The sequence below is a fragment of the Paramisgurnus dabryanus genome, chromosome 24 (genome assembly GCF_030506205.2).
Source record: "Paramisgurnus dabryanus chromosome 24, PD_genome_1.1, whole genome shotgun sequence".
Taxonomy (NCBI): Eukaryota; Metazoa; Chordata; class Actinopteri; order Cypriniformes; family Cobitidae; genus Paramisgurnus; species Paramisgurnus dabryanus.
The window spans coordinates 15,250,293-15,268,713 of NC_133360.1; the positions used below are offsets into that span (position 1 = coordinate 15,250,293).

General features: G+C 40.3%; 1 protein-coding gene across 2 annotated transcripts in view; it reads right to left on the reverse strand.

The window, feature by feature from the left end:
• Window positions 1-2,374: 2,374 nt before the first annotated feature.
• Window positions 2,375-18,421, reverse strand: part of ssbp4 (single stranded DNA binding protein 4) — a 107,922-nt gene continuing 91,875 nt past the window's right edge. For both annotated transcript variants that reach the window (XM_065246579.1, XM_065246578.2), the window contains exons 5-18: window positions 16,974-17,063; window positions 9,212-9,295; window positions 8,097-8,156; window positions 7,905-7,971; window positions 7,744-7,811; window positions 7,560-7,627; window positions 7,434-7,479; window positions 7,306-7,341; window positions 7,166-7,220; window positions 6,854-6,924; window positions 6,699-6,777; window positions 6,555-6,583; window positions 4,045-4,146; window positions 2,375-3,737 (exon numbers count right to left, since the gene is read on the reverse strand). In XM_065246579.1, coding sequence (XP_065102651.1) covers window positions 3,708-3,737; window positions 4,045-4,146; window positions 6,555-6,583; window positions 6,699-6,777; window positions 6,854-6,924; window positions 7,166-7,220; window positions 7,306-7,341; window positions 7,434-7,479; window positions 7,560-7,627; window positions 7,744-7,811; window positions 7,905-7,971; window positions 8,097-8,156; window positions 9,212-9,295; window positions 16,974-17,036 — 858 coding nt within the window. In that variant the 5' untranslated portion in view covers window positions 17,037-17,063 and the 3' untranslated portion in view covers window positions 2,375-3,707. The remainder of the gene's footprint in view (window positions 3,738-4,044; window positions 4,147-6,554; window positions 6,584-6,698; window positions 6,778-6,853; window positions 6,925-7,165; window positions 7,221-7,305; window positions 7,342-7,433; window positions 7,480-7,559; window positions 7,628-7,743; window positions 7,812-7,904; window positions 7,972-8,096; window positions 8,157-9,211; window positions 9,296-16,973; window positions 17,064-18,421) is intronic.

The following is an 18,421-nucleotide window of genomic DNA, read 5'->3' on the forward strand; positions in this document are numbered from 1 at the left end:
TACAATAAAACAAAGAGTGGGGTTGGTTTAAGAAAGGTTAGGCAGGAGGCTGCGTACCAGGCAAACTGAAGAAAATATTACACTCCACACCTCTCCTAAACTTACCAGGAGGCTGTACCTGCCTCTCTGATGTTCAAACTTAACATATCGCTGGATAAAAACAATTTAAGTGAGATAGAAATCATTTTGAGAGCTCAATGCAACGACTCATTTATAGATCCTGTGATCCCTTATAAATGTAGACATGGAGTGGTTGAATTAATGATGTAATATGCCAAATGAAATTTGCGTGTAAGACCTATTTGATTTCCAGTCTAGATGAATTTGACAAAAACAAAGGATTTTCTAACCAGGAGTATTTTTAATTATGCATAAGAGGAAACCTATTTTTAGGACCTTTCAACTTCTGCTTTTTAATTTTATTAAATTAATGTAAATTATTTAAATCTAGTATTTGTTATACCATCTTTATCCTGTTTAAGTAACATCTAGCAATAATTTTCCCCAGTAATGCAACTTATTACAGCAATGTGACATACCATGCACGGTCAGAAATAAATGCACTGTAGAAAAGCTACCCTTTAAAGGGATAGTTCACCCAAAAATAAAAAATCTGTCATCATTTACTCACCCTCATGTTGTTACAAACCTGTATAAATTTATTTCTTCTGAAGACCACAAAGGAAGATATTTTAAGCAATGTTTGTAGGATTTTATCCTACTATGAAAGTCAGTGGTGGTTTTCCTTCATAACAAATATCTTCTTTTGTGATCAGCAGAACAAAGAAATTTATAAAGGTTTGTAACAACATGAGGGTGAGTAAATGATGACAGAATTTTTTTTTTGGGTGAACTATCCCTTTAAAAAGGTCCTAATATGTACCATTTAGGTACACGTACACTCACGTAAAGGATTATTAGGAACACCTGTTAAATTTCTCATTAATGCAATTATCTAATCAACCAATCACATGGCAGTTGCTTCCATTGCATTCAGGGTCGTGGTCCTGGTCAAGACAATCTCCTGAACTCCAAACTGAATGTCAGAATGGGAAAGAAAGGTGATTTAAGCAATTTTGAGCGTGGCATGGTTGTTGGTGCCAGACGGCCATTTCTAGGGTTTACAAAGAATGGTGTGAAAAGGGAAAAACCTCAAGTATGCAGCAGTCCTGTGGGCGAAAATGTCTTGTTGATGCTAGAGGTCAGAGGCGAATGGGCCGACTGATTCAAGCTGATAGAAGAGCAGCTTTGACTAAATAACCACTCGTTACAACCGAGGTATGCAGCAAAGCATTTGTGAAGCCACAACACGCACAACCTTGAGGCGGATGGGCTACAACAGCAGAAGACCCCACCGGGTACCACTCATCTCCACTAAAAATAGGGAAAAGAGGCTACAATTTGCACAAGCTCACCAAAATTGGACAGTTGAAGACTGGAAAAATGTTGCCTGGTCTGATGAGTCTCGATTTCTGTTGAGACATTCAGATTTGGCGTAAACAGAATGAGAACATGAATCCATCATGCCTTGTTACCACTGTGCAGGGTGGTGGTGGTGTAATGGTGTGGGGGATGTTTTCTTGGCACCCCTTAGTGCCAATTGGGCATCGTTTTAATGCCACGGCCAACCTGAGCATTGTTTCTGAACATGTCCATCCCTTTATGACCACCATGTACCCATCCTCTGATGGCTACTTCCAGCAGGATAATGCACCATGTCACAAAGCTCGAATCATTTCAAATTGGTTTCTTGAACATGACAATGAGTTCACTGTACTAAAATGGCCCCCACAGTCACCAGATCTCAACCCAATAGAGCATCTTTTGGATCCGGTGGGACGGGAGCTTCGTGCCCTGGATGTGCATCCCACAAATCTCCATCAACTGCAAGATGCTATCCTATCAATATAGGCCAACATGTCTAAAGAATGCTTCCAGCACCTTGTTGAATCAATGCCATGTAGAATTAAGGCAGTTCTGAAGGCGAAAGGGGGTCAAACACAGTATTAGTATGGTGTTCCTAATAATCCTTTAGGTGAGTGTATAAAGCTTTGAGGTACCAATATACACCCTTTAGGTACAAAGGTGTAGATTTATCACCCCAGTGACAGCTTTTGTTCCTTTATTTCTGAGTGTGTGAAGAATTATGGGAGTGGCAAAAAATAAACCAACAAAAGCATGAATCGCACTGCAAATTTGGTAGAAAGACGACTTGATTTGGTTGAATATTTTTTAGGTGAAATACGACCCAGGCACGTCTACCTGAGATCAAGCAGTTTTGCCATTTTATCATAATCCTCGTACGATACCATAAATGAACAGCAACAGAATGCAACCTTGTATAAAAAAAGAAGAGATGGCACCACACACAAACTTCACAGACAAGTAGTGTATTGAAAATACCAATAAGGTCCATGACCAAACGGTTATATTTACAGACATGGGACTATAGAGCACAAGAAAACTTGTGCTTGTAAGAGCAGTCTGCATATTTCAACTACTATTACAAACACATGGGTAATATCGTAAAAGATTTGCAAAACAATGTGGCAAACACATAGTGGAGATATCACAACAGACTATAGGCAGCAAATGATCTAGAACGGATGGTAAAATGTATTCGTTTAGATCCTTTTGTGATCAAGGCAAGGATGATGAAATATGCAATAGCAGTGAATGCAATGCAGCCCTTTAGGCCCAAATAAGGATGATGCATTAATACGCATGAACAAATTTGAAACACAATCCAATTTTTAAATACAGTGCCATACAGGTGTATTAAACCAGTGATTGTAATCAATGACAAGCCACTTTGTTGACAGATAACTGAGGTTGAACATCTTGGTACGTTATTTTTTTTTCTTCTTTTTGTAGTGATGATGACATCATTTCTAAAAACAAACAAAGAGGTATATGCAAAAGAGACATTTGACAAAACAACTAAAACAAAACAAATAGACAAAATACCTAAAATCATGTAAACAGAAGTGTCATTGTGCATTTTTGAATGTGTGCTTATTTGTCATTGATGTTGTTGAGATACAAGTGTGCCCTTTACAGGATAAAATTATGAGTACATCGTAGCAATATCACTTATGAAAATTATAACAATAATATTATCAATAATATACAAATATATTGTAATGAGACCATTCCTGCCCTTTAGCGTATCACCAGTTCAGCGTTTCAAAATGTACACAGCAATCAAACTGCGAGAGTGTTCTCTCTCTCGCCTCAGTGTTCGATTGCCGAAAAAAATGACAAAAAAAAATTAACAATAAAACAGGATCGAAGTAAAGCAACCAGTCTCAATGCTGATGAGCAGCGTTTTAACGTCTTCCTGGCACAGTCACACACACACATACAAACACACACGTGCGGTGGTTTCATCAGGGACCTTTATTGTCCCGAACCGGTGACGAAGCAGGTAGAGTCCGCGAGAAAGCTATTCCCGTGCTTTCTTCCAGTCGACGTCATCGTGCCAGCTTTGTACTGGGTGGTTCTACCGTGAGTCCTTCGGTCCGCGGCCATGCCGACCGGCTAGGGGGCGCCACCGCACCAGCCCAGAGTGTCGAAGGGTGATGGTTGGGGAGGAAAGGGTAGTAATGATCGAGCAAAATAAAAAATGCCGGACGCAGCAGAGGGGACGGGAAGGAGGGGTTTAAAAAATAAAAAAATAAAATAAAAAACAAAATAAAAAAGAAAAATCACACACTCATCGTCATGTTGGGTGAATACTGCAATGAGAAGAGAGGAAGGGGGAAGTAGAGGGACAAAGATGAGTCAATGAAAACGGTTCTTGAAATGAATGTCTTCAATAACATATATAACAAGTAAGCCACATATTCAGATCTGAGAAAAATCACAATCGTCTACATACTGTATCATTATCCGTCTATATAGTCACTTTCTAGCATAATGTGGCCGCAAAAGACAATATTTCAGGTCTGAAGTGACAGATGATCAGAAGCGATAGATTTTTCAAGTGGTTAAAGGAGAGGAGGGAGGAGAGATACAGAGTGGGTTGGTGTAATGTGTACTTACACTTTCACTTTGGAATGGGTTTAAAAAGTTGCCCGTCATCTCCCCGTCATCCCGTGGGGTTCCTGGGGGGTTGTTCATACCTGCCATGTTGTTCGGAGAATTCTAGATATGAAAAAATGGAAAACAATATTGAAAGACGTAAACCTTTTCTTCTGAATAACATTTAGTTCAAATGTAAACCATTCGTAGGTTGATTTTTGTAAACAATTTGGGTCAAAACATTAACATTGCTCTGTTTGTTTGAGTATCCTAACACAACAACTCTAGCTTAAAGGGACACTCCACATTTTTTTTGAAAATATGCTAATTTTCCAGCTCCCCTAGAGTTAAACTTTGGATTTTTACAGTTTTAAAAACCATTCAGCCGATCTTCTGGTCTGGCGGTACCACTTTTAGCATAGCTTAGCATAATCCATTGAATCTGATTAGACCATTAGCATCTCGCTACAAAAAATAAAGAGTTTCGATATTTTTCCTATATTTATAATTTGACTCTTCTGTAGTTACATTGTGTACTAAGACTGACAGAAAACTAAAAGTTGGGATTTTCTAGGCAGATATGACTAGGAACTATACTTTAATTCTGGCGTAATTCTCGAGGAATTTGCCGCCGTACCATGTAATGCCATGTTATGGCAGCAAAGTCCTTGATTATTACGTCAGTTTGAGAGTATAGTTCCTAGCCATATCGGCCTAGAACATCTCAACTTTCAATTTTCCTACGTTCTAAGTACATGATCTGATTATAGAAGAGTGAAGTTTTAAATAGGAAAAATATTGAAACTCTTTGGTTATTTTTTAGCGTGATGCTAATGGTCTAATCAGATTCAATGGATTGTGCTAAGCTATGCTAAAAGTGGTACCACCAGACCCGGAGATCGGCTGAATGGATTCCAAAACAGTAAAAATCAAATGTTTAACTCTAGGGGAGCTGGAAAATGAACCTTTATTTTTTTTTAAAGTGGAATGTCCCTTTAACCAATGGTATTACTTTAGGGTGGTACTAAACTTGCCGTAACGTTTATGTAACATGTTCTATTCCGTGATGCTACAAATTGCGATTTGTATCTTTATGTGAAGCTAGAAGTATAGTCCTGGTTTTAGGCATACGCAAGGGTCTGCGTATATGTGGTATATTCGTTTTTTTCCCCGTACGCGAATGTACGCGCACGTTCGAACGCGCACATCTTAGCAAAGCATAGTCTTTCCGACTCATACATGTACACAGACGTTCAATGCATGGGCATTGTGACAAAATGCAACGCATCTCCTGGGCTAAATACTACATTCACCGCCAGATTTTTGTAAACGTACATGCTTTGTACAGGAGAATGTAGTATGCAATCCAGGAGATGCATTGCATTTTGTCGCAATATACATGTGTGAACGTCTGTTTAATCGTACGAGTCGAAAAACTATGCTTTGCAAGGCTGTGCGTTCGACTGTGCGCATACATTTGTGTTAGGGGTGTAACAGTTCAAATTACTCCCGGTTTGGTGCGTATTACGGTTTTAGGGTCATGGTTTGGTACGTTTCAGTGTGTGTATGTTTATAGGGACAAAAAAAGGTGCCGTCAAAAAAAATATATTTATTGAGTTATGAACACCTAACACTTTGGTCACAACAAGGCTTGGGTTTTGGTCAAAACCTAAGAAGTTTATAACCTCTGCCAAAATCAACATTTTCACTTAAGAGCACATGTATTATTATACTACATGTACCAACATGCGCACTGGCCATTTCTGTCTCACCTGCGATCGCGTGCTATTAACAACACCCTGGTGATGACAGCGCAAGTAGTGACTCGTCATATTAGATGTATTGCCTTAAGCATAAAGCACTCGCGAATTTTACAATTTTGTCCACGTTTTCTTGAGCAACGCTGCTGCAGTAGACTTAAACAAAGCTAGCAGTGCCTCTATTAGCGTCTTTTCTCCTTCGCTTGCTGCGCTAAACGGTCCGCAACACACACCAACAAGTGAGGAGGAACTGTGAGGTTGGCAACAGATTTGCATACTACGAGTTGATTGGACAGGTACTCTTACGTAAACACACGCAGAGCTTATTCAGAACCATACATTAACGGTTTATGCGTTGTTTTTTCACCAAACTATATTAGAAATGCATGGTCGAATCAAACACAGTGCACCGCGGTGCACGTGCGTGCAGAACCGTGGGAGGATAACAGGTCGATACGATTCTTTACCGAGAACCGTTACACCCCTAGTTTGTGTACACGTAAAAAAACGACTATACTCCAGGCTGTAGATGCTATATAAGAAAAATAAATAAATAAAATTTTTCACAACATAATCTCGTCGCAATTCGTAACTATTTTACAAAAAACAAAATCTCATTCGTACGTTTCATTCTGCTTTTTACTTTAAAATCTTACAAGTACAGTTTACATCGTACAAATTCATACGAAATCGCCACTTCGTGTAAACTGGCCACGATTATCCGTTAGTTCAACTTGGAAATAAAAATCCATCAAATAATTTAATACTCACCTTTGGCAACCCATCCATATCACCCGAGCCTGTAATTACAACAAGCAACTATGATTAGTGTTTACATAAAAACACCTCAAACACAAACTGTATTAAAACTTTGAGAAACGCAATATCCTAGCTATTCTTATCAAGAAGTCTCACCTAAAGACCCGTTCATATGGTGTGGCTCCATCGATCCCATTCCACCCATTGGACCATCAGGCCCGGGACCCATAGGGAACTACAAATACATGACCACGATCAGACTCACCCACACAATGACTATTTCTCTTTTAGCAAAAAAATTTTAAACTCACATTCGGTCTGTTGCCACCAGGGCCAATTGGGTTCATCATTGTGTAGATGTTTTCACTGGAATTCGTTGAGTCTGAGAAAACAAATTGCGTTTCTTAATTTTTTTTTGTCTGGAATGAAATCACATACAAGTTTCTGAGAAACATTGAAGAGCAAACTGTACTGACAAGCTGACATGTCTTACAAAACAAAAGCTTTGTATTTTAAGCTAATCTCCAGCCACGGAGATCATTTCATGAACTTTAAGAATTCAATAATGAAATTCAGGATACAACTACCACTAAATCCTCAGGATTAGACGAAAGCAAACTGACCTCCTGGGCTTGGCATGATGGGAGTTCCCGGAGGTCCACCACCTCCTGGCGGCCCCTGCGTGATGAGAACGGAAAATTAATTCTCAAGAAAGCTCATTTCAGAACAAAGGAAAAAGGACAAAAAGCGACAAAAATCTTACCACGTAATTTCCTGGTGATGAAGACGAGTATGCTATCTGTAGGAAAAAGACGCATTGATGTCATCACTGATCCTTAACATAAAATCACTACGTCCGATACAATTAAACTTATTTGAAGGGGTACCTACCGAGTTTGCGTTAGGGTTAGGCCAAGGCCCTCGACCTCCCGGACCCCTGAAATAAAAACAATGTTAGCATTACTGTGTGCATGTGGCATAGATTGCTTCAGCGTATATACTGTGGCATAGACTCACATGTTCATGCCAGGCATACCGGGACCACCAAGAGAGTTTGGAGGAGGTCTCATTCCACCACCATAGTTCTACAAACAAAAATTATCAATTTTTATATATTATAATTACATTACATTACATGAATTCAGTACCAGTACTAAAACAAACAAAAAAAACAATAATATATATAATAATAATAACCAACCTGTGGGCCCATGCCGCCCATTCCCCTAGGCGGGTTCATCCTCATTGGGCCACCCATGTTCGGATGTCCTGATGGAGGAGAAGAACCAAGGGTCAGTTTAAAAATGCTCGAGCAACGGCTCTATACTAGAGATTGATTTTGAATGTCTATTATGTGGGTACCTTGCGGTCTGGTGGGGTCCAAACTGTTTGGCAGGAGTGGCTGTGACCCTGGGACTCCAACCGGAGGCTGAGCGAATAGAGAGAGGAGATCAGAAAATGGTAAATGAAGACGCATCATAAAAGTCACGAATAGCAATACATACAACTTAAAGATTAAGAAAAACTATTCAGGTGAGGGGGCGTGGTTTGTACCTGATTTGGCATGCGGAGTGATGGGCGGGGTCCACCTGGGTACCGTGGAGACATGAAAGGCTATGGATAGAAAGCAGTAAAGCTGTCAATCAAAACCTTTAACAAGCATATGGTTTATCTAAATTTGAAGTAAAGTTAAGAAAAGGTTAATTTTGTTAAAGGCTGTAGCCTAATGTGAAGTGTTTGTCATAGTGTTTGAGAAGCACAGCACGTGAGCAACCAGCAGGGGGCGCAATTGCACTTCACTTAACCCTCCTCCATTGAAGCTTACACTTATAAAGTGCCAGTCCTTTTATTAAAATGTTTAGATGAGGAAATGTGGTATATTAAAATAGGGGGGGGGGAGGGGCAAAAAACTTCAAAAGTTCACCCATTCTTGCACACAAAAGGTGAGACTTGTACCTACAGACGTTTACATTTATGCATTTGGGAATCGAATGACTGATGTGTAAGGGTCTGGTTAAAAAAAGGTTACATAATCTGTCCCGCTCCATACGCCTTTGTTTCTATATTTGTGTTTGTGTCTGTGTTTATGCGCGATGTGCACATGCGAGTGTGAGAGCGTGTTTGTGTGTGTTTATCCGCGTGCGTGTTGAATTATTTATAGGATATTGATGGACTATGAGGGACTGAGTGCAGGCCGTAGGGAGGAACCCGGTCTGTCGAGTCCAGGCTAGATGAACCTCCGCTCCTTACGGGCCAGGCCGCACCGCAGTCTGCATTATTTATCTAGATACACGCTCGCGTGAAGTGTGTGTGCGCTTTACTAGAGAAACAGGTGATGTGCTCTAGCTAGGGAAGAGATGGGATGTTTTCGCCGATAGACAGGGAGGGCATCAGACACAGAATGTGGAGAAGGAAAGAAGTTAATGCACATAGGGACAGGGCTTATATCTTAACATATTTCAGTGCCATTGTTTGGTCTCAAGATGCATAAGAGTAATGTTTGTTTGTAAAACTACCTAAATAATGAAGGTCTAGTCCTGGATTAATCTAAACCTTGTCCGGGAAACTGCTCCATAATGTCTACCCTACAAGACAGCATGGGTCTATGCCACAGGTTAAATGTGAGGAGGTTACACGGATAGAGCGGGCAAACGGAGCAAGGGTCTTACCTGGCCATGTGGACCCATCATGGGGTTGTTAGGGTTGTGTGGTGGGGGCTGTGCATGTGGAGACGGTTGTGATCCAGGTGGGCCCTAAGAAACAGATGAAAAAAATCATTGAAATTAAAAAAGCTGTACCTGAGCTGTTTAATTGACACTTTACGGGAGTTTGATTGACAGGTGACCTGACCAATAATAACACTGATGTTATGTGCCCTGTCTGCTTTTGTCTGAAATTAACACGGCAGTTTATTGTTGTTTTCCAGAAATTATTATTCAGGGTTCCCACACCTAAGTTAACTTCAAATTCAAGGACCTTTCAAGGACTTTCCAGGTCCAATACCCTCAAATTCAAGGACTAAATGTGGGGACACATTTCAAGTAAGAGCAAGGTTACATCGTGTTACCTTTTAAGATACATTGTTACAGTTCCCTTTTAAGGGAACTCGTGCTGCGTCACTGCGGTGAGACTTTGGGGGTAAGTGCGCCTGAATGTGTATATCAAATTCAACCAATGGTGAGGCTTAACGACAAAGACAGGGTGACGTGGGAGCCAGGAGGTATATTGCTATCTGAAATATTGCCAAAGACGGCATTACAGGGATGCAGGAAGTATGACAAGGGAGACACAGCGTCTCGTTCCCTTCTCTGGGAACAACAGTTATATACGTAACCCGAGACGTCTTCATGTGTCAAACACAACTATGCAAAACTTTTCAAGGACTTTTCAAGGACCTGTGGGAACCCTGGGTTCAGTAACCGTGGTTTTTGCAGTAAAACCACAGTTTTACGAATGGTAAACAATACACAAAAGCAATCTTACTACACTTTTACTATAATGAAACCATGGTCATTTTCTTAAAGGGTTGCCCAATTGGATGCAAATTCGTGATAATGTTTCAACCAATGGTGTGAGTTTGGGGCAGTGCTACTTGCATTGTTTATGTAAATCTGTTCAAAATGCGATTTTATTGGTTGCCATTTGTGGTGCCGAAATGCTTGACCTTCAAAAACATTACAAAAACCGATTTAATGATTCTGAGGCTTAATGTACAATGATAAATTCTCAAGTTAATGCCATTTATGCAGCTTGGTTGAAGTAGGCTACTGTTCTGCTATGACACAACATATGCTGGTGAACAGCAGGGTCCTACGTTTAAGTCTGCCGTGCAGATCAGTTGCTTTTACTTAAAACTACAAAGCAAGACCAGATGATGATTTCGGTTGCTTGTTCACGCCTAGGTAGAATTATTAATCAACCCGATTTCCCTTTACAAAGGGCATCTCCTACTGGGCTGGGCAGCTGCTGCAGGCTCTCAATCCCACCCCTTAACGGAGCTCCACCACGAGGCCTCCCGTGTCCCTTGATGGGGTCCATTATGGGTTTGTGGGAGAGGCATATGGCCTTTACAGAGAAGCCTGTTCCTGTGCTTCACCTCCCTGTAGAGTGAACAACTTGGGTTGGATTATGTATGTGTATGTCTTAGATGCGGAGGGGGCTGTGTGTGTTAAATGAAGCAATTAATAAAATCATTTTCTACCCAGCTAAGAAGATAACGGCTTGGCACCAAACTACGAGCCCATCAGGAGAGACCCCTCCTACCTAGGAAAAGGAACAGCGCAGAGTATTCCTAGCGGGACAGTGGCATAAAGGACAGCGGCAACCAGAGATCCCGAGCATTGCGAGGAAGCAATGCTGCTTCCCGACCAAAAGGGGGCAGTGTGTAGCTATTGCCAAGTTACAGTCGGGACACAAAGCATTAAGCAAAACAAAGCATGGAGAAGAAACATAATGCTTATTTCATTGTCTCCGTGTACATTACGTAAAATTGTTTCCAATTCTATGAATTGGGGACTTGAGCTGTGTGTTACTAAAGCAAAAATGGTATTGAAAATCTATTATAAATTTAGATATAGGCAAACTATAGGCTAATAATTTGACTAATTTATTGTGAAAATATTCAACAAATCTGTTTGACCATCCCAACTAGACTGACAGTAACACCAAGAGTATACATTTGGGGTGGGACTTATTTTGTCACAAATTTTGATTCAATCAAAACACTTCAATTTAAGGTACTGCTAAAGTTTGCATGCACCTGCACTTTGTCCTCCATAGTCTGTAACACTATCTAGAAACCACTATCTAGTAACCTCCATAGCAAGCATATGTGTACATCAACGGACCACAATGCTCAACAGTACTGGACACTTGCATCAACGTCCCAAGACTCCCGTGCATTGTGGCGGCAAGTCCAAACAAGATCCTCAAATCCTTAACCCTGATGAAACCGTGCCTCTCCAGAGACTGTCAAGCAAACCTTCGGCTGTCTCCAAGTTTTAGATGTTTTGTGGGAGAAAACTGACGAAATTCTCCCACCTTTTTCAAACCCCATCTATTTCAAATGTTTCCAGCTAAACTAGAAACTCTTCTTTGCTCCCTCCTTCCCTCCCTTCGCTGTCCTCCCAAGAGTAGCTGGTGCAGTGGAGTTTCGGGGTGAAGATTATTGAACGGGCCGACCCCTGCTATAAAAAAAATAATAAAAAAATTTGCAGATCCGGGCCGGGCGCCAAGACAAAAGCTTTGTGCGTCTCTCCCTAAACTCTCTCTCTCGCTCTACGGGAGGCTGCTGGGAGTCTGGGCCTGGGAGGTACAGATTAGGAAAGTCTGGAGAGAGAGCATGTTCAGGAGGGTTTACCCTTTTTCCCCTCCGTCTCTCTCTCACAGGACCGCACCGATCGCACAGCACATACAGAGGTTGCATGTGTTAATTATCGCCGTTGCATCTGAGCGCTAGAGACACAATCAGATTCTCGTGCGTGCTTGTTTGGGTTGCATAGCTCCACTACCAAAACACTTCTACAGCTGTTTCAATGTCGAATAATCTGAATATTATTGACCTTTTAACAATTATTAACTGTAATAAATCTGCGACAAACCGCAAAAAACTATAAATAAAAAAAGGGATATAAATATAGCGAGCTTGGAGATACCTGACAATAGCATGGTACAGGGTTATCCATTTCATTAATATTACAATTCTTTACGTTTTGTGTACAAGCATTTAAAACAGTTGCGCTGTTTTCTCCCTTTATTGTGATGTTTTACGAATTTCTTTTTCATAGGCATTGAACCTCAATGTTGTGCGCAATCACATTTTTAGCTTGTTTTAAGCTTGGATTTCGGTTCGATAGAAATTGCACACTAAAATGGTAACTAATATAAAAACAATAGCGGAAAAAAACAATACAAAGCAATACAAAAAAAACACATATAGAAGGATACGGAATACTAACAACAAAATAAATTCAGTATGGCAATGTTGCAATGATCACCAATTATTACAAGAATTTCACCAACGACGAATAATTAAGCGGGGAAATAAGAACGAATCCGAGAAAAGATTTACAATGCAACCATAATGGAAGAGTAAAACATTTTCCGGCACGCAAACTTGCACTTTCGAAATGGCAACCGGATCACAATCGGTTCCATCCACGCTCTCAACTACTAATCAAAAACAGATAAAATGGGAGCAGTTCCAATTATTAGCACAACTGCGTCCTGCAGCCGTGGCTGGCGAGGACGGGAGGGAGAGGTAGTTAGCTGATGAGAGGTGTGAAAAAGTGATATACTAGCCACTAGGATATATGCCAAGATATAATTGGTGTCACCAGACCACGACAACTGAATAATCTGCAAATTATACGTAGAGGGGATGTGGGTGTGGTGAAGCCCATCTTTTTGCAACTGTTGCCTTGTTCCATCTTACTCTTCCTCCTCTTTCCCATTCTTTCATTTTGCACCCTCGCTCTCTCTGTACCTCTCTTCTGCCGTGCCATGGGCTGCTACCAGGAGGGAATTACTGCAGTGGAGCACAAAGTCCTCCCTCTTCCTCCCTTTCTTACTTCTCTCTCACTCTCGCTCTTATGCACACAAGCTCTATTTATAGAATGCAATGTCACTCACGCAACAGTCAGATCGCTCCCTGCTCCCTGAACATGGCTCATACAACATTAACACTCTCCTCCTCAACTCCCTGGTCTATATGCTGAGATGTGTCGCTCTACCTGATGCTCATTTTAGTGTCTTCAGCTCAATGGGATACTAATGATATAATTTGATTCTATTACTATATCTATGACTCTCTTCTATTTCATAATCTTCTAGATCATCAACTGTATATGCTGCTTGATCTAATATATCATCAGAGGGAAGATAAGAACAAACTTTACTTGCTGATCTGTCTAATGATCTACTATGATCTACAACACCTGCTGCTATATCTGATCATTTTCCAAATGATCAACTCAATCTACTACTATCTTTCACTGGATTATCTATTCAATCTACTGATTTATCTGATCTCTCTAATAAACTACTATATCTGCTGCTCTCTCTGATGAACTACTGCTCGATTGACTTGATCTACAGCTTTATCTGATCTTTTCTTTAGTGATCTACTAGATCATCTACTCTATTGCCTGCTGTATCTGATTTTCTCTCTGATGAACTACAAAATGATCTACTGAATCTGCTGCTCTCTCTGATCTCCTCTCTGATAAATGACTACTTGATTGACTTGACCTACAGCTTTATCTGACCTTCTCTCTAGTGATCTACCAGATCATGTAATCTATTGGCTGCTCTCTCTGATGTTCTCTCCGATGAACTACAGGATGATTTACTTAATCTGCTGCTCTCTCTGATCTCCTCTCTGATGAACTATTACTTGATTTACTCAATCTACAGCTTTAACTGATCTTCTCTCTAGTGATCTACTAGATCATGTAATCTATTGGCTGCTCTATCTGACGTTCTCTCCAATGAACTACAAGAAGTTTACTGAAACTGCTGCACTCTCTGATGTATTCTCTGATTAACTACTACATGATTTACTTGATCTGCTGCTCTATCTGACCTTCTCTCTAGTGATCTACTAGATCATCTACTCTATTGCCTGCTGTATGTGATGTTTTTTCTCAGATGAACTACAGGATGATTTACTGAATCTGCTGCTCTCTCTCTGATCCTCTTTCTGATTAACTACTACTTTGATTGACTCGATCTACAGCTTTATCTGACCTTCTCTTTAGTGATCTACTAGATCATGCAATCTATTGGCTGCTCTATCTGAGGTTCTCTCCGATGAACTACATGAAGTTTACTGAAACTGCTGCACTCTCTGATCTATTCTCTGATGAACTACTACTTGATTGACTTGATCTACAACTTTATCTGACCTTCTCTCTAGTGATCTACTAGATCATCTACTTTATTGCCTGCTGTTTGTGATGTTTTTTCTCCGATGAACTACAGGATGATTTACTTAACCTGCTGCACTTTCTGATCTATTCTCTGATGAACTATTACTTGATTGACTTGATCTACAGCTTTAACTGATCTTCTCTTTAGTGATCTACTAGATCATGCAATCTATTGGCTGCTCTATCTGATGTTCCCTCAGAAGAACTAGAGGATGATCTACTGAATCTGTTGCGCTCTCTGATCTCCGCTCTGTCGAACTACTACTTGATTGACTCAATCTACAGCTTGATCTGATCTTCTCTCTAGTGATCTACTAAATCATGCAATCTATTGGCTGCTCTATCTGATGTTCTCTCAGATGAACTAGAGGATGATCTACTGAATCTGTTGCGCTCTCTGATCTCCGCTCTGTTGAACTACTACTTGATTGACTCAATCTACAGCTTGATCTGATCTTCTCTCTAGTGATCTACTAAATCATGCAATCTATTGGCTGCTCTATCTGATGTTCTCTCAGATGAACTACAGGATGATCTACTGAATCTGTTGCTCTCTCTGATCTCCGCTCTGTTAAACTACTACTTGATTGACTCAATCTACAGCTTGTTCTGATCTTCTCTCTAGTGATCTACTAGATAATGCAAACTATTGGCTGCTCTGGCTGATGAACTACAGCAGGGTTCCCCAAATCTTACCCTGGAGGGCCGGGGCACTACAGAATTTAGATCCAACCCTAATCAAACTTACCCACCTGTGATTTCCTAGTGATCATGAAGACCTTCATTAGCTTGCTCAGGTGTGTTTGATCAGGGTTGGAGCTAAACTCTGCAGTGCTCCGGCCCTCCAGGGTAAGATTTGGGGAACCCTGAACTACAGGATGATCTACTAAATCGGCTGCTCTATCTAATCTCTGCTGTGTTAAACTTCTACTTGATTGACTCAATCTACAGCTTGATCTGATCTTCTCTCTAGTGATCTACTAGATCATGCAATCTGTTGGCTGCTCTATCTGATGTTCCCTCAGATAAACTACAGGATGATCTACTGAATCTGCTGCTCTCTCTGATCTTCTCTCTGATTAACTACTACTTGATTGACTCTATCTGTGGCTTTATCTGATCTTCTCTCTAGTGATCTATTAGATCATCTACTCTATTGCCTGCTGTATCTGATGTTCACTCGACTGATCTACCAGATCAGTGCTTCCCAATCCTTTTCCTTGATCACCCCCTCCCAAAAACTTTTAAATGTCTCCTTATTTAGCACACCTGATTTAACTCATCAAGCTTGTTAGGGAGACATGTTTACCATTTTGGAAGGAGGCTGATAAGTTGAATCAGGCGTTTTAAATAAGGAGACATCTAAAACTTTCTGTGAGGGGGTGCTCGAGGACCAGGATTGGGAAGCACTGTACTAGATCGTCTACTCCATTGGCTTTTCTATCTAATGCTCTTTCTGATGAACTACAGAGTGATTTACTGAATCTGCTGCTCTATCTGATGATCTACCGGATGCAAAGTTTCTATAACATAATCTTTCTGGTGATCTACTCAATCATCTACTCTTTCAGGTCTTCCCTCTCATGAACAACAAATCATCTACTCTTATCAAATCATTTATCTGATCTTATTAATCATTACACAATCTACTAGATCATTCCTCTATCCAATGCTCTTTTTGATGTTTTAAGGACTACGAGATGCTCTATATCTGCAACTCAACCTCTACTAGATGTCCATTATAATATGATCATGGACATCTTTTGATTATTAATAAAAAATACAAACAACTATATGTATAATTAAAATGAATAGAAAATTAAATTGTAAAACATTCTGATGAGTTTCCAATAAAATCATTGTCTTTTTTATCTTTATTTATCCATTTCTTATTGTTTTGTTAGCTAGCTCTGCAGCAAGTGGCCTGAACAAGTTAGACCCGAGGTTACGCTGAAAGCAATGCTTTACTCTCGTTTTAGCCACCTGAAATTGTCTTTCTAAGGGAGAGAGTGTTTGTTCAGGAAGGTGTCTAGCTTTTGTCTAGGTATAAATAGCTCAATACAGACGACTATGGCAGAGGAACTCCCGCAGGCACCTTGACTTTGGTAACTGTGCCCCCAAGCATTCCCCCAAATCCCAGCCCTGAATTTAAAACACACAGATATGTTGTTAGATATGTGTTGCCAAAGAGCAACAACCAAGCAAGCATGTTGTTACCCAGTTTTGGCCTTAGGGATTAAACTGTTGAGGCATTCGACTGATCTCAGATCAGGAGCAGGGGCCCTATGTTTGCATCAGTGAGAGTTGCTACTGTACCAACAACTCATTTTAGACACATGGCATGGAAATTAATGGAAATACGGAGAGGGAGAGATAGTGGGAAAGAAACATCTGGACGGGGATTAGAACAAACTAAAGGGGGTTACAGAAAAAAGGGGAGGGGTGCACAGGGTTAAAGATGAAGTTTAACAGGAAGCTGGGGGGAAGAGAGAGCAGATCTTACTTGAAAGAAGCTGGGAGGCATGGGTCCACCTGGCATGCCGTCGTTGGGCGGCATGTTGCCCATCACAGGACTGGGGGCTGCTGCTGCACTCTGAAACACAAACATGCAAAATCTGGTCAAAAAAAAAAACAAAGATGAAACTTAACCCATTCTTACTTCTCTTTGATATGTTAAATGATATATGGTTTCAATTCATTTCAATTTTACCAAATTGTAAATGTGAGAATCTTTTTAAGTACTTGCTACATCAATGACCCAAACAAACAACCTATTGAGTGCCACAAAACACAAAAAAGTCTCATCATAGTGAGCAGTGGTTTAGGTTAAAGGCTTCAGAACCCAGTCACCCCAGACAAAGCCCGCCTCAGCCGTGTCTTTCCCATGCCGGTAAAGAGGGGGAGCCAGGGGGATTACACATGACCTGACACCCCTCCTCCATCCTGTAATCAGATCCCCCTCTATCCATCCCTCTTGTCTGAGTGGAGGAGGGTGAACTGCCTCACTGCAGCTGACCTTAACAGCCCAGACACTCAGCACTGACCCCATGAGGTCAAAGGGCACTGGTTTATACACACGCATATGCAAATTTCCTATTTACAGCTCTCTCTCTCACACACACACTGAGCTGTAACAGAACTAAAGCTAAACACAAGCACACACGTACAGTAAAGACAACGTTTAGTCTCATAAAAGAGGTAGATGGTAAGCACTTGCCCCTGGTGGAAAGCATTAGGAGCTGACCCCTGCAGGTACATATTTGACTAAAATCCCTTCAGGGCTTCATTCGACCCACAACGCACTGTAAGTATACTCGACTATAAGGATAGCCCAATGTTGGCCAGCGTGAACGATGCTCAGGTCAGTTTACTGAACTGTTACTGTAATGAAAGTTTACAATTTGCATGTTTTGAAACCTTGCTAACTAAAAAATACTCAATTAAAGAAGACCTCAAAAAGTCATGTCAATGTCAAAGTTGACGTCAATGTCAATGCGTTACTCACGCGCTGTTTGAGAAGATTTGTGAGTGCGCACGTCCGGAAAGACGCATCTTTAGGCTTAAGATAACACCTAAAACTGAGTTCATGTTTTTTTGTGCTTGAGAAGACATGTTTACACAAAAGGATCTCAAAATTTGCAAACACAAAAGTAAACACATTCGGTTATGTCTTAAATGTGAACAGTTCAGAAACAAAAGGGGAAGATTATCCGCGATTAATCGCATACAAAATAAAAGATTTTTTGCATAATATATGAGTGTGTGCTGTGTGTAATTATAAATACACACATGTATTTAAAAAAACATTTACATGATATATATCATGTAAAAAAATCATGTAAATGTTTTATATAAATAATTAAATATTTATTTATTTCTATTTTATATATTCTACATGATATATAAATAAAAAAAATTATATATAAATAAAACATTTCTGAAATGAATATA